Source organism: Pipistrellus hanaki (assembly GCF_964339955.1).
Source record: "Pipistrellus hanaki genome assembly, chromosome: 7".
Lineage (NCBI taxonomy): Eukaryota > Metazoa > Chordata > Mammalia > Chiroptera > Vespertilionidae > Pipistrellus > Pipistrellus hanaki.
Window position 1 is genome coordinate 37,375,021 of NC_140509.1, and position 27,777 is coordinate 37,402,797.

Here is a 27,777-nt window from a genome sequence, read left to right on the forward strand (position 1 = left end):
TTTATAGAAAAAGACATGTAGGTTCTGATTATTAAAATACTTTTATTAATTCAAAAGAAAGACACAATGCACTTAGGTACAATCTCATAAAAGTGCTCAAGTAATTTAAAAATACAAGAATAAACTCTGTTTTGCATACTCACAACTGTAAACCTTTTACCCACCCCTGTATATTATTTCTTATAAAAAATGAAAAACAGAATGCTTTCGCAATAAACATTAGTTAAAATACAAAAAAACTTTTAAACACCATGATGTACTGTCAAAACAAAACAAAACTTGTCTTTGTTTTTAGTTAAAACAGTTCCTTGGGAAATAAAGAGGAAAATGAAATATTTTAAAAGATGGGGAAATAAGACATAGAAGCCAAGAACTAAGAACTACTTTAAAAGCTAATAATGCACAGATCTATGCTTATTAAAAATTAGACCATACCACGCATGTGCTGGTTTTGAGGTTTTTGAAGGAGCAGTTAAAGCTGTTTCCATGCTATTCACTCCTGAATTATTTTCTTTGGTAGTCATTGCAATCATTTTTCGTTGTTTCTGAGAAAGTTTGACTCCAGAAGAAATCACTTTGCTAGAAATTAAGTTAAATTAATTAGTTTCACTACCTCTGCGAAAGTTCAATTCTGTAAGAAATAATTTTGCTACAAATAATTTTGCTACAAATTAAATTAAATCAATTAACATTAATTTCTGCTTAAAGAAGGTTATAGGTAATTATGTTGCTTTTCATTATCTGAAGTGGTTTTACTACTACTGAATCAACAGTGACAATTTCAGTTTATACTATCAATAATCAAGTAATACCTACACATGAGCTTTCCACTTACTAATATATAACAATTGCATCAAAACTAGTCCACAATGATCATTTTAAGGGCAAGTTTCTGGCATGTAATACTGTATTTCACAAGAGTTGGACTATTAACCCAATTAAATCTTTAGCACACATTTAAGAAAGATATATTGGTGCCAAAACTGGTTTGGCTCAGTGGATAGAGCGTCGGCCTGCATTCGATTCCGGTCAAGGGCATGTACCTTAGTTGCAGGCACATCCACAGTAGGGGTGTGCAGAAGGCAACTGGTCAATGTTTCTCATCAATGTTTCTAGCTCTCTATCCCTCTCCTTTTCTCTCTGTAAAAAAAATCAATAAAATATGTTTTTTGTTTTTTTAAATATGTATTGGAGGCTAAGCTAACTAGGAGAGAGCTAACAATGAACTTTAACATAAAATGAAAAAAAATAATAGGAAAAGTCCTGTAGGTCTTTCCAATTCTTTAGTGCATAACTATAACACAACATGGTCTTTCCTTTTTTTTTTTTTTAAATGATTATTTTAAACAAACCCCAAATTTGTCTTTGGCGTAGCTCCACATTTTTGTCTATTTTCTTCAATTTGCATGATGGTTCTGAGATCCACAATAGGAGGGCTGACAGGACTAAAAGACATAAAAGTCACTTTACAATGCATTCATTTTTACATAAAGTCCTACCTCCAAACTTCACCAAAACTATAAATTATATATAAGGTTTATAATGAGAGGATAATTTAGATTGGCTTCATCAGCTATGGACAATTTCAAAAAAGATATTTTGAATGAAAGCTAATTTTATACATACATAAATATTTAAATGCATCCAAAGTCATAATGGTAAGTAATATAACAAAACTCTTAAAGATTCATAACTTATCTGACACCATGAGAAAAAAAAATTCTACATATTTTTCTGACTTTACGCCATGCTATTCATAAAACATGTTTTAAAAATAATCTAGCCTAGCCAGTGTGCTTCAGTGGTTGAGCATAAACCCATGATCCAGGAGCACCTTGTCAGGGCGCATGCCCATGTTGTAGGCTTGATCCCCAATAGGGAGAATACAGGAGGCAGCCTATTAATGTTTCTCTTTCCTCTTCTCCCTTCCTCTGAAATCAATAAAAACATATTTTAAAAAATGTTTAATAAAAGGTAGTCTAACAGTGATTAGAAGATACTTCTATGTGTTCTTACAAATATTTACTTAGGCAAAAACATTTGAGACTAACTTCTAAACTATCCTTAGATCAAGAAGTAACATACACTTGGGATATAATAATCCATGTTCCAACTGTGTAAAACACAGTATATTTCAAAGTACAATAATTACAGATATCACCCTGGTAAGTTAATTGACAGTTTAAGAATATTATAAACAACAGTAGGTATATAAAATGAAGCACAGTTCAATAAATGCTGAAAAAGAATACTGTATTTTAATATCTACTTCAGTTTTAAAAATTAACTTTTCTAAATTTAAAAAATATGAATAAAATATAGGTTAAATTAAAAGCACAGTATAACATTAAGTGAATAGCCTCTAAAAATTAACAATACAGTTTGTGAGATCTTAAATAACCCTTAATGAACACAAAATAAAATAAAATAAAAATGTAGGCCTACAAATGACAAAATGGTCTTTCAGAGTGGGATTTTTAACTAATATACTATTCTCTCCCATACCCTCACCCCATAAAAAGATATCAAGTCACTATTATGTGTGTGATAGTATTTACTAATACTCACTGATGACAATACAAAAGTAATTAAACTGTCTGGAAAAAGGAGCCTATTTTATCTGGTTATTTGTATGCATTAAGGTAATTTTCTGTGTATTATGATAGAAATCTATCCAGTGAAACCTTGGTTCTCAAATTAAATTTGTTCCAGAAGGGTGTTCGAGAAGCAATTTGTTTGAAAACAATCATTTTTCCCCATTAGAAATAATGTAAACTAAATTAATCAATTCTAGACCCATAATGTAAACTAAATTAATCAATTCTAGACCCACAAATGATCCCATCTTAATCTTTCTTTTATACAGTACATGTCTCATGTACTTGCCTTAAAAGAAATCACTTTCAGCATTCTTTAATGTCTTTCATGAAGTCAGTTTGTGGTTGCTTTTTCACATACCATTGCCTCCAGTCACCAGCTACCTGCTTTTAATTTATTTAAATCAACAGGTCTTCCTTCTACCTCTTTAATTTCCGTGATTGTTGTTTTATGAGCACTTTCACACCCTTAGCAACATTGGCATTTTTGAGGAGCTCTTTGTTTTAAAATTGTGCTAATCTTTAGATTGTAGCCACAGAGGTGGTTTTGTCATGCTGAAGTATCAGCATGAATGGATTGTCCTTAGCAAACTAAAACATTTTTTCTGTGAACAACTTGGTGTAGAAATGAGGTTTGACTGCATTCATATTTTTAAATATGCTTTATTAAAAATATTTATTTGACTAAAAATGAATTATCCTACCTGAAAGAGCCAGCAGCCCAACTAGAAGAGCTTGAACTATCAATTCTGTTACTCGGAATGGGCTGTGGAGCAGATATTTTAAGTACTGGTGATTTTTCCCATGGTTTTAAATCTTCTCTGAAATATGTAGGAGGTGTACCATTAACATATGGTTTCTTTTTCCCCTGGGAGTAAAGAAACATTTAAAAAGTGAATAAAAAAAGCAAGCTCCTAGCAGAGCAGCTAGTACTGTTGGCACTTAAATAAATTATCTTAAAGAGTAAAATCATCTATATTAATAAAAGCATAAGTGACCATTAAGGTGGAACGATCAGAATGACCAGTCGCTATGATGCCCAATGACCACCAGGGGCAGACACTCAAGCAGGAACTACCCCCTGGGGGTCAGTGCGCTACTCAGCCAGAAGCAGGGCTCATGGCTGTGAGCTCAGCGGCGATGGCAGGAGCCTCTCCTGCCTCCTCTACAGCACTGAGGAGCAGCAAGCAAGCAGGAGGTAAGGAGAGAGGGGGTCCCACCTGTCGGCTTAGGCCCCCTAAGCCAGCAGACAGACATCCCCCAAGGGCTCCTGGACTGCAAGAGGGCATAGACTGGGCTGAGGGTCCTCTCCTCCCACCACCCCACTGTATGAATTTTGTGCACCAGGCCTCTAGTATGACAATAATCATCTAGCATTTTCAATTCAGTTCTTCCACAGTTTAATGCCTCTTAACCAATTCTTAAAACAAATCAATAACTATAACCCAATAATTGTGAGCATTGGGAATAACTTTTAGGAAAACAAGTTTATATAACAAGTCCCTATTTACATGAGAATTAAGCAAAAATGTTAATAAAATTGTTCAAATAAGATATGAAGCAGTAACTTAAAAATAAAAGTCCATGGCCCTGGTCAGGTGGCTCTGTTAATTGGAACATCTTCCCAATCATTAAAAGGGTGAGATTCAATTTCTGGTCAATGCACATCTATAGGTTGCAATTTGGTCCCCAGTAGGAGAGTGTATGGGATGTTTCTCTCTCTCTCTCTAAAAATCAATAAAAGAACATATTCTCAGGTGAGGATTAAAATAGAATATTAGCCTGGCTGGCGTGGCTCAGTGGTTGAGCACTGACCTATATGACCCAGAAGGTCATAGTTCAATTCCCAGTCAGGGCATGTGCCCAGGTTGCAGGCTTGATCTCCACAGTGGGGCATGCAGGAAGCAGCCGATCAATGATTCTCTCTCATCATTGAGGTTTCTATCTCTCACCTTCCTCTTTTAAGTCAATAAAAATAAAATAAAATGCTATTATAATTTTGTGTTCAGGTGAAGAAAATGAACTACTGCTGTTTAATGTAAAGTGTGCTAGATTATGAGAACTCCATTCCAGAAAGTATTGCTTCAGTTAACACCATGTGGAAGAAACTGCAGAATTTAAATATAAGCTTACATTCAAATCATTTTTCTTTGACAATTTTTAGGTGGTAACTGACATTACACAAAAGAATTTCCAAATAACTTAGCTATATGTACAGTGTTCCTATATTTTCATAAAGTGCTCGAAACAGCCATTAAAATCTTTAAATCTAGAAACATTATGCAAATTTGAGAAAACTAATGGCATATATTGTCATTAATTAGGTTTTTGTTATTTTTACTTCAAAACACTGTCCTGGTTGATTTATATAATAAAATATAAACTGTCTATAAACCTAAATTTTGAAGTTATATTAATAGACAAGTAAAAACAAACCTCAATTTTATCTGAATGAAATGCTGTTGTGAAATCAGGGGACTGTAAATCTCTAGGACTACCCACTCCTGCATAGCTTCCTTCAGAGTCTGATGTCAACAGTTCTGGAAGAGATTCCACAGAATTGGTCTTACCAGACTTTAATAATCCTAAAAGGTAAATTTAAAAAATATATATGTATTACATCCAATAAACCAAATAAAGCCAAAAACTTCCACTTATCCAGACCAACATTTAAATTATAGCCATCTCTACCAAAATCTTAATAATTCAAGCATCTACATTTTAAACAATAGTTCTAATTATATACCAATTATGCAATAATCCCAAGGAAGACAGTTCTCTGGGATCTGCTTTAAGAAGCAATGCAGGTTCCTGGCTGGTTTGGTTCAGTGGACAGCATTGGCTTGCAGACTGAAGGGTCCTGAGTTCGGTTCCAATCAAGGGCACGTACCTCAGTTGCAGACTAGATCCCTACCCTAAGTCAGGGCATTTGCTGAAAGCAACCAATCAATGTGTCTCTTTCACATGGATGTTTCTCTCCCTCCCTTTCACCCTAAGAATCAATATCCTCAAGTGAGGATTAACAGAAAGAATGAAAGCAATTCAGAACTTTATTTTTCCAAATAAAAATAGACAAAATTAATAAACTTCAGTCCCTTGCCCTTTTCCTTTCACAACTATCTCTTGTATAGAGGTATTTGCACCCTCACAGAGAAGAATCAGCCCCATTCTGTATGGGGGGAGCAGCGAAGCCTTTATACCTCCCAGTAGCCCTGAAGCCAACTATGGTCTGTTTGAGGGTTTTCTTCTGCTTTAAAAAGAAAGAAATCTGTGGATTACGAGCTATTTTTAGTTAGCTTATTACCTAAAGGAAGAGCTGTTATGAAATCTATATACCATTTCTTCTCTTAAGCAGGCTAAATACCTGACATCCAGAATCATTAGCTGGTCAGCATCATAGCAATAACAATAAAAAGTAAATTTTGCTTCAGTTCGTATTTCAAATTTAGTACTATCTAAATGAAGTAGCAAAATATCCAAAATAAACACATTATATGGGCTGTAACTTCAAGTTATACGATTTAAAAGCAAATGAAGGATAACAACTCATATATTTAAATAATTCTTTTATTCTTTTGAAAGTAAATCACTTTGATCATATATATGCCTTTTTTATGGTAATCACTGCTAAAATAAAGTTCCGAAATAACATTCAAGGTTTTGTTTTTTTACTACAATATTTTAAATACTTTTCAGGGAGGAAAATTTTTATCTAAAAGAGCATTATTTAATACTGAAATGTTTCTAAAAGTCAATCAGAAATAAATCTAATAAATCAAGAGAATGATTGAAGTAACCAACAATTGTTTGGGGTAAACAATATTTTTCACAGAATGCCTTTTGTCTAACTTTAAGATCAAAGCAAATAAATGTTAAGCTTTTGCACAACTGTCTTTGATAAAATTTGCCTCATACTCAATTTTTTTTCTAGAACAGGTGTTTTTGGCCTCCAATTAAATTTAACCTTTCAATCTGCCTTAAAAATCCATCCACAGCTAACCAGTCTTCAGAATAAAATCCAAATACCTTAATTTGGCATAAAATATGCAATACCCTCCAAAATATGACCCTCTCCAACCCATCTTCTATCTGCACACAACCTATTTGGCTAGGCCATGCTGAACTATATGCACAAGAAATGTGCAGTTCTTTCTATTGCCTCTAGGCTTGGAAAGATATTACCCCCTTCACTTAGTAGGTCCATCCGCCTCCTTTTCTTAACTAACTTCATTCTTCAAGATCCAGCTCAAGTATCACTTTCCTCTAAGAGATCCTTCCTATCTTCTCAGACTAGTTTCTGTGTCCCACAGCAAACGTCAGAGAACTTATCACAGTACTATCACTTTCTATAACCACCCTAACCCGAAGACAGTTTTGTTGTTGTTTTTTAATTTTCTATTTCAGCAGCCCCAGCAAATAGCATATAATAGTATTTAGTACATGTTAAATGAATTAGGTAAAGAACAGAGACATGAAAGATTAAATCCAGAAATAGATCCTAAAACACTTTCCACTAACCTGTGGATGGTAGGCTCTGAATAATATCTGAAAGGTTATAACCTCCCGAACTATCTGAACGTTTACGTGGCTTCTTTTTTGCTTTTGTTTTGGCCTTCTTGAACATACTTTCCCTAGGAAATAGAAAACATAAAAATCACTTTTTAAAAATAAATTAAAATGAAACAAAGAACTATGCATGTTGAAAAAACACATAAGGCCTGGCCGGTATGGCTCCATGGTTGAGTGTCGACCCATGAACCAGAAGGTCAAGATACATATCCCCAGTAAGGGGAGTGCAAGAGACAGCTGATCCATGACTCTCTCCCTCTCTCAGTGAAATCAACTTTAAAAAAATAAAAATATATATATTAAAAGAAAATACATAAGGATATGCATGCTTCAGTCGCATTTATCTTTGTGATCTAGAGCAAATTCCTCAACTTCACTGAACTTCGGTATGTTACTATTATTCTAACAGTAGCATTTATGTGTAAATTAGAAGGTGGTATATGAGAAAATTCTTTGAAAAGTAAAATACTGAACATGTTCATATAAAAGCTATCATAAACTATAATCTTGAATGAGAAATATTTGCTGATAACTTTAAAGCATTTAAAGGAATACTTAGCATTTAAAGGAATACTTAATTCCCTAAATTAAGTATTAATCAGGAAAGAAAAAATAAAATTATGAGGACTACAACTACCTTTCACTAAAAATTACAGATTTAATTCTATAACTTCAAGTTATACAGGTCTGCTATGAATACAATTATTTTGTAAAGGATAATATGTCAATGCTAATAATTTTATTAAATTTTTAATATAATAATATGGCAGTTTGTAGATATCTGATGGAGGTGTATGACAAGTATCCCAAATGCTAACAAACTCTAGAAAAGGAATTAAAAAAAGAAAAAAAGGATATATTAGAACCCAAGAGCGGTTTTCAATGAGCTATTACACATACATACATAATACATTGCATATATGTAGTAAATGACTTGAACAACCAAAGATTTTATGTCATTTACCAAGTAGAACTAATTCTGTTAGCAGTTGATAAGGGAATGCAAAACATGAATTGGAAATTCTAAGCAGGGCTAGTCAAATGGTAGGTTTGTATTAGACATTATCTGGAATCAGGAATACTTTGCTGAAGGACTCCCTAATGTTGTCATTGTAGGCCATATCTCTTAAACCAGTTAGTTTCTCTATAAATCTAGTCTTCATACCAACGTGGGGGAGGGACAATCACTTAGTTGAATGAGGTTCAGAAAGAAATCAATGCTCTTTTCCAAACTCAACAACTTGCTCTGATCTTTTTTTTTTCTCTCTCTCATCTTCATAAACCTGGTACCTACCTCTAATTCTTTTGTCTTTCCAGAATTATATTTTAGTTTTTTTCTGCTCAGCAACTTCTTTCCAACTCCCAAAGCTGTCATCATCTCCTCACTGCTGTCTTCCCCTATTCTGCTCTCTGGGCTTTAGTGCACTATTGCTTTTTGTTTCTTTAACCTCAGCAGGGCTTGGGAAGGTAGTTAAGATAAATGCTGGAGAAGGTAGTTTAATCTGAAGGCTACAATCTTTCATATATACAGGTAATTTTGTTATATCTGCAAATATTAAGTATTCATTTACTTTGTACTATACTGTACTAAGGCTAAGAATGAGCATAAATGCATGTTTTATGTTAGGTTTCCCAAATTTTTTCTTTCAATATCAATATGCAAGTGTCCAAGATCTGGAATGGGGAGGTGGGGAGAGAAGAAAAAGGAAACAAAGCTTACAAATTATTTTGTTCCATATTTATTTCTTCTTTCAAAAAAATATCTCCATCTTCTAGTTCTAAGTAGCTAATATCTGGTCCATCCTGATATGGTGTAATGACTCTTTTATCCATTGCTGGAATCTACAGAAAAAAATATGTCATCTTTTAAATACAAAATTTACAAAGATCTCTTTAAAAATTGATATAATATACCATTTGTTTTAATATATAGTGACATTAACTAGAAAAAGTCTAGAATACCTAATGGCTTTCTAAATTTAAATCAAGGGTTTGATTAATAAAAGATTATTCCATTAAGGCATGGAGGACAAAAACAAACAAACACAAAACAAAAACCTTGACAGAAAAGCACCCCTTTTATTAAAAACACAAGCTAGCCCTGAAGGGTCCCGGGTACGATTCCCTGTCAAGGGCACATGCCGGGTTGCAGGCTCAATCTCCAGGAGGGGGTATGCGGGAGGCAGCCAATCAGTGATTCTGTCTCATCACTGATGTTTCTCTCTCTCTCTCCATTCCTCTCTGAAATCAATAAAATTTTTTTAAATGCAAATTAATCTATTTGTTACAGGAATCATGTAAATACATTTTTTTTCATTGTCCTGACCTTTGTTAAGTAATAATGAATGTTCCTGAAGCTTTTAATAACTTTCATTTATGAAGAAATTAAAATATACTAATCATTAAATATCTTGAATTTCAATTATCCTATTTATCTATGGAATCTGTAAAATACTAGAAGAGGTCAATTGGGGAAAAGACGGGGTATATATAACACTCTCAACAATAAAGATTTTAAAAAATATATGTATATAAGAAGAAATACTAGGTCCTGTTTCCTAAAAGATCCTAAAATATTAGAATTCATTAGGAAATTATCCCACTGAGATGTCTGACCTAATATAATGCTTTAGATGATAATATCAAAAGAACATAAACCTTACCATTTTTCGGTAAAATGCAGAAAGATCCTTCAAAACACCAACACTTAAAACATCAAGAGACCTAACAAGTAAGATACAAAACGTTATCTTAATACTTACGTAAAACCTGTCAAGGTTTTCAAATATGTAGAGATAATTTATTTTGCTAAATAAGTTATTTTTAAAACATTAATATCTAACTGCTACATATTCTTTTAAGAAGCATAGTTATATATTTCAATAAACATGAACACACTAGACAAATATATAAAACTCAACTCTTATAAATGATAGAAAAAAATATTTTCTATTGTAATGAAATAGCAGGTACATATTCAACTTTCATTTTCCACAAATTATAATCCTTAATTATAGGAGTGCTTAGAACATTTACCTAACTATCAGGATACCTAAATTTTATCTAGCATTATCACTGCTATCAACTAACTTCATGACCTTGAGCAACTCATATTACCTTTCTGGGCTTCAGTATCTTCCTGTGTAAAATGACAAAACATTAAACTGCCAAAATATTACTTCCTCTAAATTGAACCCTAAGAGGCAATTATTAAAAATCTGTTTAATAAAACATTTTTATTTCAATCAGTTTTGGAATTAGTTTCATTAAAGATTATACTGACTTTAAAGATCAGTTATCACCCTAACCAGTTTGGCTCAGTGGATAGTGTGTCGGCCTATGGACTGAAGGGTGCTGGGTTTGATTCTGGTCAAGGGCATGTACATTGGTTATGGGCACATCCCCAGTGTGGGGTGTGCAGGAGGAAGCTGATCAATGTTTCTCATCCATGTTTCTAACTATCTCTCTCCCTTCCTCCCAATAAAAAATCAATAAAATATATATTAAGAAATTTTAAGTCAGTTATCAAAAACTGTGATTTACAATAAATTATGTAGGTCAAAATTTTCTTGATTCTTTACCAAAAAAGTTTTCTGGGTTTTCTCAGCTTTAATATGAAGATATAAACAGAATCTGCTTGGCCTGTGTGCCTCAGTAGTTGAGAGTCGACTCATGCACCAAGAGCTCCCTGGTTCCATTTAGCTGAGGCACAAACCTGGGTTGTAGGCTCAATCCCCAGTAGGGGACAGGCAGGAAGCAGCTGATCAGTGGTTCTCTCTCATCATTGATGTTTCTCTCTCTCTCTCCCTTTCTCTTGCTCTCTCTCTAAAAATCAATTAAAAAATAATAAAACCAGAATCTAATTCATAGTTTTCATAAAATTAACTGTATCTAAATAATACCTTTAGAATGCTACCTGGCACAATAGTATTTGTTATCATTAATACTTTTATTGTCATTATTACCATTAATAATTATTATGGCAGTATTAGTTGTTGTTATTATTATAACACAAAATATTAGATACCAAAGCTTTAAAAATGCAAACTGACACCAAGAACTCTAAACTCAAATTTGTGTTCACCAAACACTCATTTTTCTCACCACTGACTTTATAATGAATAAGTGTAATAAAATTTTGACTTTATTAAAAAGAAATATATAAATTCATTTCATTAAAAAAAAATCTAGTGCTAAAACAATTGAAAACAGCATAATATTACCAAGATCCCTCTAATTCTAAAATGTCTATAACTCCTAAATCATTAACATCAAATAATTTCCATTCAGGTAATCCTCATAATATGAAATACTAACTTATAAAACAGGCTGTATATATATTTAGCTGACTTTTTATGTAAAATGAGTAATTTTTCATAAGAAGCATTTCATTACTGACTGATTTCAACATAAAGCCTTCCAAGCACCTACCAGCTTGCAACAAACTAGAGAAAATAAAATTTTCAGACCATCCCTTGCCGCCTAAGTCGGACAGGAAATGTCTTAAAGAGAATAAATACATACAGAAAATAGAAATCAGCCAGTAACGAATTTCATGCATGCTTACATATAAATTAAGTACTAGTATTACAGATAGTGTCCAAAAGCCAAGGTCACAATTATATAGTTACAATCCAACCTAAACAAGCAGAGAGATGCATACATATAAAAAAAAATATACTGTGATAATATTGCTTCACAACTTTGCAACCAGAATGTAAGCATTACTGAGGATTTTGTCTGTCTTATTCATTGTTGTGTCTTATCAATGGCTAGCATATAGTAGGTACTCAAATGTTCATGGAATGATTAAATCCACTTTTCATTTTTTCTACAAAATCAGAATTTATCATTATTCACTTTTAAATTACAAAATCAGAATTTATCATTATTCACTTTTAAATTACTAATATATCTGCTATTTCTAAATAACTGCTTTTGCAATAATCATATAATGTATATACCCAACCTACCTTGCTTCAAGTAAAGCTGCCATATTCAGTACTATAAACTGTAAACAAGACAGTTTCAATTGCTCAGCATTATACATTGCTGCAAATTCTAGTAGCATAGCAGCATTCTTGAGGGTAACTACAAAGGAAGAAAATGCATGCAAAATGAGATAAAAGGCATGTCCTACAGAAAATAAAATACTATTCTAAAGTTGTCAGTTTGAACATTTAGAACAAGGAAAACTGTTCGTTTCTTGACAAAAATAACTTATACAGACACAAATATAAAACTCACTTTTCTTAAAATATGTTTTTTATGATTTCAGAGAGTAAAGAAGAGGGAGAGAGAGAATCACTGATAGGCTGCCTCCTGCACACCCAGTACTGGAGATGGAGCCCACAACTCAGATATGTGCCCTGAGAATTGAACCGTGATCTCCTGGTTCATAGGTCAATGCTTACACATTGAGCCACACCAACTGGGAAGAACTCACTTTTCATCCTAGTATGCCAGAGTAATTTTAAATGATTGGTTATGAGAAAAAATAAGGACACATAAAAAAAATTTTAAGCAGAGAAAATACAGAAGGTGCATTCTAGTCACCTAAAAGCAAACACAGAATTAATAATCTTTCACCTAATATTTTTATAGAATGTTTTACTTTAATTGATAACCAACTTTTCTTCTCATTTATATAGCACAGAAGTCATTCTCTCTTCTATAAAACTAAAGCTATTCTTAAGAATGAGAAACTTATGAAATATATTTAATATCTATAAAATAGGATAAATAATTTTCAATTTATGTGGGTATATTTGCATAAACACATACACTATATATTTTGGAATATAATTATGTCTATATCTTACCATATTGTTCAGGCCAGTGCAGAACCTGGCATCCATACAAAAGATTCTGGATTTTGTTAAAATGCCAGTAACAAAATATATACTTTATATATAAAGTAGGATATTCTGGGACAGTCTTCTAGCAAAACATATTTCATATATACTAGCATGTAACTTTTGACTTCTCAAACCTCTTCATTCTTTTTCTTATTCATTCTGAGTCCCAGAGAAACAGAACTAGCTTCTACACAAGCTTCCACCATTTCTTTTTTCTTTCTCCCTTGTAACTCTGTCAAAAGTTATAACTGCAAGCAAGCAATAATCATCTCTGTCTCACTTCTGACTAACCTAGTTTCAACTAATAAATAATGAGTCCAGAGTCTCCCATTTCAAAGAAATTAAAATGGGTCATATAAAAAATTTGGAATTGTTCAGTGGGAATAAGGATTGCCCAGTAAATGAAGACCAAACCATTCTCTTGCTAGGTTCGAGAAGATCGAGGAATTCATTAATCAAGGCAACTGTGCAGCAAGGGCCAAGAAAAAAATATCCAAGGAATACCAGGAAAGTGAATTTAACATCTAAAAATGTCTTCTATATGGATACTTTATACCTGTTGCATCCTTTATTTTATATATATTCTCCTTCCTTGCTTAAAAGATCAGAGCAATTGTTCTCATTCTGATAATCCAGAAGAAGATACTCCATAGAGTTTAAGACAAACTACTAGCATTTATAAATTAGAAAAACTTGACAGGAAATCATTTCACACTTCAGGAGAACAAAGATTGGTTAGAAAGTCACAAAACTTTTATATCAGGCTAAAGAAATTTAACCTTTATCCTAAAATAAGCAATTAAAAATACCTAAACAAAGGGAGACATAATTACTTCCTACAGAAAGATTAAAGAGAAGTTAGAAGAGAGAAAGAGGATTTAAAAGACTACTGTGACATTACACGGAAGAGATGGGTAACAGTGAATTCCAATGAGCATGATCACAGAGAGAATAAAAAGTTGGGGAAAATGTGATCAACACAGTTAAGATGATTCAGTTTTGACAACTAAAAGAATCTGGTACACACAGAACAAAAAGAAAAAAAACACACAAAACTTGCAGTTTCAAAGTTGAGTGCTTAGGAGAAAAGCCATGCAATTAACTGAAATAATGAACAGAGAAAGAAATAAAAGTTTAAGAGAAAAAAAGATGTGTTTTGATCAAATATATTAATGAAATGGTTACATAAACATTCCATCAAATAGTAAGGAAATGGTAGCTAAACATAGACCTACAGTCAACAATAGGAAAAGGGTAAAAAGTATCTATTTCCAAATTCACCCTTGAAATTCCAAAATAAGTATCACAGCACCTTTATTATTCAAACTAGAGACCAGGTGCAGGAAATATATATACACGGGGGTGAGGGGATGTCCCTCAGCCCAGCCTGCACCCTCTTCAATCTGGGATCCCTCTCACAAACCAGGACCGCTGACTCCCAACCACTCGCCTGCCTCTGCCTGATTGCCCCTAACTGCTTCTGCCTGCCAGCCTGGTCACCCCTAACTGCCCCTTCCCCTGCTGGCATGGTCACTCCCAACTGCCCTCTCCTGCTGGCTTGGTTCCCCCCCAGCTGCCCTCCCCTGCAGCCTGGTACCCCCACAACTTCCCTCCCTTGCTGGCCTGGTCTCCCCTCCTCTGCCGGCCTGGTCACCCCCAACTGTCCTCCCCTGCTGGACATCTTTTGGTGGCCATCTTGTGTCTTGGAGTGATGGTTAATTTGCATATTACCCTTAGAATTTTTGTGACATTTAGAAAAAAAAGAATATATTTAAATTATAATGTACATATTTTCACATACTAACCTCTCTGAAATAAATATGCTTACAAATGATGACATGAAATAATGTAAATGTTTTCACATTTTTATGATACGAAAAATATTGGTATATTTTACCATAAATGGCATCAAAAATCAATTAAATACAACAATCCTAGACCAACCTGAAAACATACTAATATCCTAATTCAAAAATACTCACGTTTTTCTGTTAATGCTACTTCACAAATCTCTTTCAATCGAGTTATGAGAAGCTGATCAGCCACCACAAGAACACTACAAATAAAATCCACATTTTGAGATTCTAAAAGAAAGAAGAAAAAAAAGAAAACAAGCATCACTTTTCATTGCTTTACAAACATAACACGTAGTAGGAAAAACAGTAATTAAGACAGTAAAAGAGAATTATACTGGCTACTTTCTAAATATTGAAATTGTAACTATGATAATTAGTAATAATATAAAAATATTTCTACCTAAAAACACAACAAAATGCTCTGGTTCACACTAACACCACAGAATGAGCAACCTGAGTTGATCTTTTTAGTGGAGAGGGCTACTACAATGCCTGACTTATTTAAAATCTCCCGTGTTGTTAAAAAACATTTCTCAAATTAATAAATAGGAGGGAAAGTCAAATCTCAACCTCAAGTTTAACATAGGTATGTGTTAACATATAAATATACATCTATGTGTATATATGAGGGAAGGAAGGGGGTTAGGGATAAATAATGCTCTAAGGCTTCCTTATTTAAAACAAATCTGGTGCCCTAGCTGATTTGGCTCGGTGGATAGAGTGTCAGCCTGCAGACTGCAGAGTCCCAAGTTCAATTCTCAGTCTCTCAGTCAAGACCACATGCACGGGTTGCAGACTCGATCCCCAGTAGGGGGTGTGCAGGAGGCAACCGATCAATGAGTCTCATTACTGATGTTTCTATATTTCTCTCTCTCTCTTCCTCTCAGAAATCAATAAAGATATATTTTAAGACAAACAATGAAAATTCACATGGTTATCTGAGAGTACATTTTTTTTTTAAAACTACAGGAATTCCTTAATTTAAAATAACCTTATTGGTCCAGCATACTAATGGCCGTAAGTAACGCCCCTGAGCCACTGCCAGAATAACAACATAAGTAGAAAAAAAAGAAAAAAAAAAAGAAAAAAAAAAACCTCCAAATGAAGCAAGGGGGAGAAATGGTTAAGAAAAGAAATGGAGAGATGGAGTCATTGGATATGACAAACTAAGGACTATTTTCAAAATCTCTCCTCCAACAAGGCAATGAGAATACTGCAAAAAAAAAAAAAAATTGTCAAAACAACTTTTTCAGAATCTAAAAATTAGACAAATACTTGTAATGATCTGGAGAGTGAAGACTCTAAGAAATTTAGGTAAATCTTGGTAAGACAGCGAGCTTTGGGACACTGCAGCTTTCCTCTTTATGCCCTCCTCTTCCCTCTTTCACAGTAGTCTTAAAACCAACAATCATGCAATTACAGTGGAAATGAACAACTACAGCCACTGGAGGAGACAGAACTATTGTGAAGCAACATTATTATTTTTTAAAGTCATTATTTGACATGTTTGGCTATTCCTTGTAAACCCAACCCAATAGCAGGGCTTGTCTTTAATGGACCTACTCAAAGCTTGCCCAATGTGAATAGCCTCTTTCTTAGGGGCATTTATTAAAAACAAACATCAGTAATTGTCTCACACTTAATCTGACTGAGACAATGATAAAGGATGGAGCAAACAAGAAACATAAAATTAGAAAAAATACTTGAATAACTAGGAAAAGAGATGTTATAACAATGTTTGTGTGCCCTGAAAATTCACATGTAAGAGCTCTAATTTAAATATAGTATCATTATATTTGGAGATGGAGCCTTTAAGGAAGTAATTACAGTTAAATAAAATAAGAGGTTATTATATAATGATAAAGGGGTCAATACATCAATAGGCTATAACAATTATAAAAATATATGCAAACATCATACCTAAATATATAATGGAACTATTAACAGAATGAAAGGCAGAAACAGACATCAATAGCCCTGGCTGGTATGGCTCAGTATATAGAGCACTGGCCTGCAGACTGAAGGGCCAGATTCGATTCTGGTTAAGGGTACATGCCTGGGTTGTGGGCTCAGTCCCCAGTGTGTGGCGTGAAGGAGGTAGCCAATCAATGATTCTCCCTCATTGTTGTTTCTCTCTCTCCCTCTCCCTTCCTCTCCTAAATCAACAAAAATATGTGTTTTTTTTAAATAGACATCAATATATAATAATAAAAAGGGCTTTATATTCAAAGTATGAATAGATCATTCAGTTGAGAAAATCAGTACAGAAACAGACCTGACCAATACTATAGATCAAATGGCCCTAAAAGACACATACAGAGCATTCCATCCAAATGAAGCAAATACATATTTCTCTCAAATGCACACAAAGCATTCTATAGGTGAGTTCATATGTTAGGCCACCACAAGTTTCATCAATTTAAAAAGATGAAATCATACCAAGTATCTTCTCCTAATATAAAGGTAAAAAAACAAAATAACAGAAAATTTGGAATATGCATATATGTGGGAAATTAATCAACACAGTCCTAACAACCAGTGAGTCAAAAAAGAAATCAAAGAGAAATTTAAAAAAATATATTTTGAGATATATGAAAATGGAAACCCAACATACCAGAACTGATGGTATGAAGCAAAAAAAAAAAACAAAAACAAAAACCCAACTTCCTAAGAAGGAAGTTTAAACTAATAAATGCCTTAACAAAAAAGAATTCAAAGGAATAAACTTCAATATTTTGCACAACAAAGAACAAGAAAAATAACAAATGAAGCCCATAGTTAGAAGAAAGGAAATAATAAAAATTACAGCAGAAATCAATGAACTCAATACTGAAAAATAAACACCAAATTTAAGATTTGGTTTGAAAAGATAAATAAAACTAACATTTAAGTGGACTAAGAAAAAAAAGAGGACTCCCATAAAATCATAAATGAAAGAAGAGAAATTATAAATGATACCACAGAAATAAATACACAGGACCATAAGTGAATACTTATTATGAACAATTAAATGGCAATGAATTGATAATCTAGTATAAATGAATGAATTCAACAAATGTACAACATACCATGCCTGAATCATGAAGATCTGAGTAAATTACAGAGTAAAAAGAGTGAATCAGTAATCAAAACTTTCCCAAAAAGATTAGATGGCTTCAAGAGTGAATTTCACCAAACATTTAAAAGAAAAATTAACACTGGCCCTTCTCAAACTTGTCCAAAAAATGAAAAGAAAAACTTCCCAAGTCATTTTATGAAGTCAGCATTATACTGATACCAAAGGCAGGCATGATACTACAAAAATATTAGATAATATCCCTGATAAACATACAAGCTAAAATCCTTAATAAAATGTTAGTAATTTAAATTCAGCAGTATTAAAAGTATTACACACGATGACCAAGTAGGATTTATGTCCGAGATGCAAAGAAGGTTCAATACATCAAATCATAACTATGATACACTACATTAACCAAATAAAGGATAAAAATCATATGATAATCTCAATAGATGCAGAAAGTGCACATGAAAAAATTCAATATCCATTCATGATCAAAACTCTCTACAAAATTAGGTATAAAAGGAATGTACCACAACACAATGAAGGCCATATATGACAAACCCGTAGCTAACATAATACTCAACAGTAAAAATATGAAAGCTAATCACCCTAAAATCAGGAAGATCTATTTATCACAGTACTAGAAGTCCTGGCCAAAGGAATCAGGCAAGAAAAATAAATAAATGACATCCAAATTGGAAAGGAAAAAACTGAACTGTCTATTCGCAGATAATAAGATCCTATATATAGAAACCCTAAAGATCCCACTAAAAAGCTATGAAAATAAACAAATTCAGTCAAGTTGAAGGATACAAAACCAACACACAAAAATCAGTCGCTTTTCTATGCCTAATGAATTATCCTTAAAATAAAGAAAAAAGTCCCATTTACAATTACATCAATATAAAATACAGGAATAAATTTAACCAAGAAGATTAATGATCTGTATGCTAGAAAATACAAAACATTGAGGAAAGATATAGAAAAAGACACAAGTAAATGGAAAGATATACTATGTTCATGGACTGGAAGAATTAATATTGCTAAAATGTCCATTCTACCGAAAGCAATCTACAGATTCAATAAAACCCCATCAAAATTCCAATGGCATTTTTCACGGAAATAAAAAATAAAATAAAAAGCAGCATGGATGGACTGGAGAGTATCATGCTAAGTCAGTCAGAGAAAGACAAGTATCACATGATCATACTTGTAATCTAATATGTGTAATCTAAGTAACAAAATAAACTGTTGACAGAGTGGATCCAGAGACATGGAAGCTTGGAACAGAGTGAGGAATCTCAGAGGGAAGGGAGGGGAGGGTGGGTAGGTGGTAATCAACCAAAGACCTACCCTGTTTCCCCGAAAATAAGACAGAGTCTTATATTATTTTTTGCTCCCAAAGATGCGCTAGGTCTTATTTTCAGGGGATGTCTTATTTTTCCATGAAGAATACGGTACACATTTATTGTTAAATGAAAATAAAGGAAATTTATTACCTGTATACGGTACGGTAGTTGTCAACCCAAACCAGACAAACTGTGAATCCTACAGTATCAAGAATTTACTCATTTATTCAATGACAATCATGTCATCATCTCCTGGATCATCATCATTCCTGAATTTCCTGGTGAATTTCTTGTGATTCCATTTCTTTCAGAATCAGTTGACCAAATCTCTCACGTTTAGCCTGGGGGGGGGGGGGGACAGCTTATTTTTGAGGGGATGCCTTATATTTCACTCAGAAGGAAACCTTTAAGTAGGTCTTATTTTCGGAGGATGTCTTATTTTCACGGAAACACGGTAGTATGCATGGACACAGGCAATAGAGTGCTGAAGGCCTGGGGCAAGGGACAGGTGTGGGCTGGAGGGGTCAATGGGGGGGAGGGATAAACGAGGACATGTGTAATACTTTCAACAATAAAGAATTATTTAAATAATAATATTATTAATTAAAAAGCAATTCTAAAATTCATATGGAATCACAAAAAAATCCCTGAATATCCAAAGCAATCTTGAAAACAAAACAAAACAAAAAAAACTGGAGGAATGGCACTTCCAATTTTAAACTCTATTACAAAGCCATAGTAATCAAAATGGTAATTTATTAGTATATAAAAAAAAAAAAGACAAATGAAACAGAATTAGAAAGCCCAGAAATAAACCTTCTTATATACAGCCAACTAATTTTTTACAAAGGTGTCAAGAATACAAAATGGGGAAAGGACAGTCTCTTCAACAGAGTGTTAGGAAAATTAAATGTTTGCAGGCAATAGAATGAAAGTGAACCCATACACAAAAATCAACTCAAAATGGATTAAAGATTTTAAGGTGAGACCTTAAACCATAAATCTCCTAGAAGAAAACATGGGAGGGAAAAAAAACCTGAAAATTTTCAGACATGACACCAAAACCACATACTACAAAAGCAAAAAGAAATGCGTGGGATTACATGAAACTAAAAAGCTTCTATAGAGCAAGAAAAAAAAGGGGGGAATCAACAAGATAAAAAGACAGCCTTTGGAATGGAAGGAAATAATCTGCAAACCATATCTGAAAAGGGGTTAATAGTCAAAATACATAAGAACTCCTACAACTTAAGAGCAAAAAATAAGTAACTCATTTAAAAATGGGCAAAAGACCTGAACAGATAATATACAAAGACATACAAATGGCATCAAGGTATATGAAAAGGTAGTCAATGTCACTAGTATATAATCATCAGGGAAATGCAAATCAAAAACACAATGAGATGTTAGGATGGCTATTATCAAAAAACAAAAAGTATTGATGAGGATATGGAAGGATCACTTGTGCACTGCTGACCATTAAATTGGTGCATCCACTATGGCAAACAATATGGAGGTTCCTCAAAATATTAAAAATAGAAATACCGTATGATACAGCAATACTACTTTTCAGTATTTAGCCTAGAGTCTTGATTCCAATAATTACAGGCTGTTGCTGTTCCTTGTGATTAAGCCCCTATAGAAATTGAAATCAGGATCTTGAAAACATACCTGTACTTTAAACAAGGGGAGAAGCAGGCAAGACAATTTTTGTAGTCTATTGGTCAAAACTATACCGCTTGTTGTCAACTCATCTCAATCACAGTAGTATAATAGTTGTGTCTGAAGCTTTAAATCCAATCTCAACCATAAAAAAAAATCTTTACAGAGTTCATTTTCACATAGGTAAGGAAAACTTGCTTTTTCTATGTCTTTACTGTTAGTAATCATACCTATTGCTAATTCTAAATTAAGCCTGTGTTGAAGACTTATTTCAATTAAGAGTAGAAATTAAGATTCATGTTTTTACCATTATTCAATTATATCTTAAAGATTTAAAATACCCTCTTATTAATACCTTTTATCAACACAGCTTCATCAGTATAGAGGTAGTCCAAAATAACTTTCAGTATGTCAGACTGTATTGGCATTTCTAGAGCTGCACAATTGGAAGCCTAAATAAAATAAAATAAAACAATTAACTTAAACTACAAAATACTACTATATACTGATTGAAATTGGTACAAAAGTTTTGAAGAGGAATCGCATCAAATGCAAAATATAACATTTATACAACACAAAGCTAAAATAAGATAGTTTTCATTTTAAATTGCCTTATAACATGAAAAAGGATCAAGAAAATTTGAGATAAAAAACACACTACATTCTACTTTTTGAAATAATGGGGAAATTTTGATTTAAGTAGCTTTTCTGTACTAATTTTCATTTCTAAGTATCGCTATTTTCCAGCAGGCTTATGCATAAAGTTTAGTACAAAAGAAAAATTGAGTTAAAATATCAGGTTCCCATTGTTACTTTCTTTAGTATATAACCTCCCCCAAATCTAAAGAATTTTTGTTAACCAACCTAGTTGGTTATACTTAATTCTTACCTCGATCCATGAGCTACTCAGCATACTATGAAAATAATCTGAAAGAAAATAAAATCAATAAGAATAGTGAAACAATACTGAAACAACTAAGTCAGCAACTAAAAAAAGGTGTACCTACCAAGCCTAGCACAAAGAACACATTTATGACAAGGAAATTCCTTTCCATCCACTGATTTCATGGTCACATCATACACAAATGAACTGCAAGAAAAGTGTTTAATTAAAGCAAGAGCAATTTCTTTACATGTTTATCAAATAAGAAAATTCTTTATAGAATTTGGCTTGGCTTTTGACTTTCTTTTCATTAGAGGCAGCAGTGAATAAATAACTTGAGGATATACAATGAAGTACTTCATCTCCTTCCATTTTACAATAAAAAATGATATTTAAAAAGGAAACTGAATTCAGATAAATATTCAAAAATCTTTCCTCTAACTTTTCTTTTCCATTACTGGCCAATAATATAATGGTAAATTACAGCACAGTCAAAGGTCTTTAATTCACTTATTTGTACAACCCATTCTAATCTAAGCATAATGCAGATATCTCCAGTTTCTCTTTCTCTAAAAACTTCACCTATAAATACCTAAAAACAAAATATTTAAAAATATACTATCAGTATAGTATATTCATCACTAAAAAGTATGACAAAGGAATCATCATAATGATGAGAGGCATAATCAGTTTGATTTTGGAGTTAACATTTCCTACTGATCAAAAAAATGAAAAATGCAGGTTAGAAAAAATAATTAAAAATTCCTTTCTTAATTAGAAAGTAATCAGAAAAATGAATGGTACTAATGTTTATTAAAACAGTTAATATTTTATCCATTTACTTCAACAACTCTCCATTATTTCCAAAAATGAAGAATATTAGTAACGGTAAAAATGTATCTACCTATACATTTTACTTCATAAGAATAATTCTATTTCCATACTTAGGTCCCAAAATCTAGAGATAAAAAGTTTACTTTCATTTGCTAACTTACCATTTTTTCTGATTTAGCTTTGGTTTGTTACCAGTTTTCTTGGCAATAACATTAATTTTTTCATTTTCAAATCTGACGCCATCTAATCTATCAACAAGAAGAAATAAAAATTAACAGTGTATATATTTCCCTACCAAAACAAACAAGCAACAAAAATCCAACAAATCAAATCTGAACATGATTATATAACTTGTATCACCCGGAAAAATATCTCAAAAAACTCCCACTTTGTGGTAAAGAAATAATCATACATTCTCTTTCAATTTTACTTAGAATTCAAAATGTATTAAAATATCACTACTGACCCAAAAATAATAATTTAAAAAAAATTAAAGGTATGGTACAAAGCCTTTCATTGTTTTTAAATAGAAAATATGCGCTCCTCCCCAGCTTCCACCCCACAATGAAGGTTACACTGCCACAGGCAATATAAATACCTTAAAAATAGAGAATTCCAAAAAGTCTGGTCTGTAATATGCAAATACTGTGAGCATCTTTACATGTGTTATATGACAAAACTATACGAATATGAAGTCAGTGTTATCCCTCCCATTTTGTATATTGGAAAACTAAAATTCAAAGAAACTAAGAAATCTGGCCCAGCTAGTTACAGTAAAGCTAAGACACATATAGAGTTCTAACTCCAAAGAGAGTACTCTTTCCAGCAACCACACTGCCTGCCACTCTGGACCTCAATTACACAAACACCATAGAGAGTTCAAACCAAGTTCAAACCCAGTAACAGTCTTCCCATATGTGAATGTTTTAATTCAGGGAATCCCATAGTAGCTTTAGAAGAAAATGAAGAAAACAAACACATTCCTGCCCACAAAAAGGGAAGTGAGAGGGAGAAAGAGAAGAACAGCAAAGGAAAAGATCATTTTTAAAAGGAGGACATAAAATACAAGGATATTAAGAAGGAGCCATACCTACTACACAAATTACTGAAACCAAATTTCTTTGCAACATTTTGCAACATTTTTACAGGATCATCTTCCCCAATACTTTTTACTTTTTTGGAAGATTTGAGTTTGCTTCTCTGTTTTTCACTAATTGTATGTGCTTGATTACTTTTATAAACTTCAAATGCTGATTTCTTATTATCTTCATGTGAATTCATTTTATTCAAATGGGGATTCAGAGTACCCTGATATTCTTCTGGTTTTTTGTTTAAGATAATTCTTGGTTTGAAGCCATGAGTTAAAAAGTCACAAGTATCTGTGTATATAAATTGTAAAAGGTATTCAAACAAGTCAGGATGGACCTTCTCTACCACAAAGAGAGGGCATCCTACTGAATCTTCGTCTTTCCGGTAAACATCTGTAAAGTCTAAAGAAGTACCATCTGAAAGGAACAATTTCTGAAAAAAGTCAGAACGCAATGCCAAAATATATTTATGAGCAGGGAAGATTCTGTTGCCAACTTGAAATGTCACATCATGGATGCTGTCCATTTCATCCGCTTCCCTCAACAGTTTGCCCAGCTCTTCAAGAAAAGATGATGAAGACACAGCTGGAATTTCATAAAGGCTAGAAATGAAACAAAAAAATCATTTTTACTTTCAAGAAAAATTTTTTAAAAAGCATCCCTAGCCCGGCTGTTGTGGCTCCGTGCTTGAACATTGACCCATGAACCAGGAAGTCACAGTTTGATTCCTGGTCAGGACACATACCCAGGTTGCCAGCTCGATCCCCAGAATGGGGGTATCTAGGAGGCAGTGGATCAATATTCTATCTCAACACTGATGCTTCTCTCTCTCTCTCCCTCTCTCCCTTCCTCTCTCGGGAATCAATAAAAAAAATAAATAAATAAAATAAAAAAAAATCTTTAAAGCATCCCCAGCCAATTCTCCATTTAAAGTGCAATTTCTTTTTTATTTGCTAAACTTAGAAAATTTTACATTTGACATTTCCTAAAATATAAGAATATTGCAGTCTTAGATAGTGTGTCACCCTTTAAATTTTTTCTATTCCTTTTTCTCCTAAACTGATAAGAATTAAGTTTTCATTTGAAAGCAGTGTGTTCTCTTTCAACAAAGAAACACTAAAATATGAATTTCGAATGACTATTTCATAGAAAAATTTTAAATGATAAAAATAACAAAGCATTCAAAAAAGGATACAGGTCTCAACCTCTTCCTCTTTTATATCCACTTATTTTAGAAGTAAAGAAAAATATATAAAGAATTGAGTAAATATTTTGGGTCCCAAATCCTAGAATAGGACAGAAACTCAAGGAAGTAAAAATAAACACAGACACACAATTGGTCTGTAACCCTGTCTTTTAGTACTTTAAGAGTGCTATCACACCTTCCCAATCTACATTTTATCCTTCCAGGTCTGAGAGATCAACACTCTTGGTTTGCCTGAGACAGAGGGGTCTCCCAGTGCTAAATACAGAATAGGCATGGCCAAACCGGATGGTCACCCTACTTCTAGGACTTCTTTCCTTTTCAATACTTGATATTTACCTTAATCTGTCATCTCTCTACTAATGTGACTTAAAAGATTTGTACAGAGATTCACACTACCCTACCCTACAGGTGACTCTAAAATACTACTTTTATCAATTCTTATCATATTCAAGGGTCAGAAATTGTTGCAAACTACATAACAAATATTTATACTTTTCAGGATCTGGGACCTTAAGAGTATATCACAAAGCACTAAAGGTATAAATAAATTTGTGTGCCTATTCTATATAATAAAATCCTAATATGCTAAGTGTCTGACCATCTGTTCAACCATTCTACCAGTCGCTATGACACGCACTGATTACCAGGGGGCAGATGCTCTGACCAGATTAGCTTGCTGCTGGGGTCCAGCAGATCGGGACTGGGTGAGATGGGCAGGACAAGCCCTGCGGTCCTCCTTCAGTCCCTCCCCAGCCAGCCAACCTCCTGCAGTCCCTCCTCAGGCAGCTGGCCATGATGGTGATTGAGCAACATGAGCCAGACACATTCTAGAGCCCTCTCGCGGTCCCTCCCCAGCTCCAATCGTGCACCGCTGGGGTCCCTTTGCCTGGCCTGCACCCTCTGCACCCTGGTCCTGCACCCTGGCTAGGACCCCTCGGGGGATGTCAGAGAGCCAGCTTCAGCCTAAACCCTGCAGGACAGGCCGAAGGACCCCACCGGTGCATGACTCCATGCACTGGGCCTCTCATATATACATAAACATAAATGTATGCATCTTCAATATTTTCAATAAATATCAGTTTTCAAACAAATTACCAGTGCAACAAATTCTACCTGTGAGTTATTCTGGTAGCATGATTCTATGTCTAAAGTCTCTATAAGACAGGGGTCCTCAAACTTTTTAAAGTGGGGGCCAGATCACGGTCCCTCAGAGAGCTGGAGGGCCGGACTATATGAACTACTAATTCCTACTGTAACACCTCGGCTGCGCTCACTGCCCAAAAAACCTGGCGGGCCGGATCAGACTCCTCTGCGGGCCGCATGTGGCCCGCGGGCCGTAGTTTGAAGACCCCTGCTATAAGACATGGCAATAGCTCTTCAATTAAATTTGGTCTAGGAGCTATGGAAAACAAACACAAAAAATTCCAGTATTGTTCCTTCTAAAAATGAAATGTAATATATACAAGTATACCTTGTTTTAGGATCTGACTGCAGAATTGCAAAGTTGCATCCACTTGGATCTGTGCTGACACTAACAGCTCTGTGGGCAAATGTAAGTTTCTCAAGTCGAATTCTTTCATATACACTATTTGTATCAGAGACACAAGATACATCTGATGAAGAATTATGAAGGTTTGATAAAATCTCTGTTAAAAGGAAAAAAATTCCAATTAAGGTTTTATTAAAATTATTTAGGAAAAAAGAAAAAAACAATTAGAATACAAAAATATTTTTCTTATGTATTCACTCCATTTGAAAAATTACATCCTCTTTCTCTTTAAATAATGTGAACCCTATATATTGGTTGTATAATACATGTAATTTTGGGAGGGCAATTCTCAATTATCCATGAATTTCTCCCTTTCAATAAAAATCCTCTACTTGCAACCAAAGTTATCTTTCTAAAAAGCAAATCTAGTGTTAAAAAGGATTTTAAAATTCCTGTTTGCATTACAAATATGTAAACTTGGCACCTACATAATTGGTTGCTTATTTGTTTCTTTCTTTCCTCCTCCCTTTCTTCCACTTATTCAGTGACTACACTATCTACCATATAGTGATCATCAGTATATCCATAGTGATTCAGTAGTGAACAAGACAGGTATGTCCCTACCATCTTGGATACACTTCTAGCAGAAAAGACAAACATTAAACAATGATGGCATCATTACAAGTCATATAAAGGCTATATAGAAAAGTATGAAATTTACATTGAAAAAAAATGATTCTGCCTATAGTATGAAGTATATTTAAAATATATGGAAACAAAGACAAAGCGATTAATCCAGAAAATATAAATGATATAGATTGAGGTTGTAAAGATGAAACTGTAGAAAAGTATAAAAATTTCAGAAACATTGAGACAAAAATGACAAAAGTTGGAGACAACTGGATGCAGAGGGTAAGGGAATTTGTTGTGTCAAAGATAAACATAACCATTTAAATTGAAACACTGAAAAGTAGATGTGGGTGTCTGTGCTCAGTTTTAGACCACTAAATATGATGTAAATAAGACACATTTTTAAGGACTCAACATTTAGAAGTCAAACCTCAATTCTGGTTATTCTCAAATTCATTCTTTTGCAGTCTCAGGGATTTACTAATATTCCCCCAACACACAGTTATTCCAATTTCTATATTCTCAAAAAAAAGTGTTAGTATTTGTCTCCATGACTGCAAATATTTATTTTTGAGTGTCTCAGAACAAGGGCCCACCTTATATATTTTAATATTATTAAAACCTGGCCCTATACCTAGCATACAGTAAATGTACCTTTATGTCAACAGACTTGACTAATTTATAAGGAAATGAA

General features: G+C 33.4%; 1 protein-coding gene across 1 annotated transcript in view; it reads right to left on the reverse strand.

Annotated features, from left to right (window-relative positions):
* The window catches only part of IBTK (inhibitor of Bruton tyrosine kinase), a 76,577-nt gene that overhangs the window by 18,904 nt on the left and 29,896 nt on the right, over positions 1–27,777 (reverse strand). The window contains exons 11-25 of the mRNA XM_084889258.1: positions 26,436–26,610; positions 23,760–24,359; positions 22,831–22,917; positions 21,960–22,042; positions 21,842–21,879; positions 21,308–21,404; positions 15,007–15,108; positions 12,140–12,257; positions 9,830–9,890; positions 8,887–9,008; positions 7,116–7,228; positions 5,034–5,182; positions 3,302–3,465; positions 1,353–1,445; positions 436–579 (exon numbers count right to left, since the gene is read on the reverse strand). Of these exons, the coding sequence (XP_084745384.1) occupies positions 436–579; positions 1,353–1,445; positions 3,302–3,465; positions 5,034–5,182; positions 7,116–7,228; positions 8,887–9,008; positions 9,830–9,890; positions 12,140–12,257; positions 15,007–15,108; positions 21,308–21,404; positions 21,842–21,879; positions 21,960–22,042; positions 22,831–22,917; positions 23,760–24,359; positions 26,436–26,610 (2,146 nt within the window). The remainder of the gene's footprint in view (positions 1–435; positions 580–1,352; positions 1,446–3,301; positions 3,466–5,033; positions 5,183–7,115; positions 7,229–8,886; positions 9,009–9,829; positions 9,891–12,139; positions 12,258–15,006; positions 15,109–21,307; positions 21,405–21,841; positions 21,880–21,959; positions 22,043–22,830; positions 22,918–23,759; positions 24,360–26,435; positions 26,611–27,777) is intronic.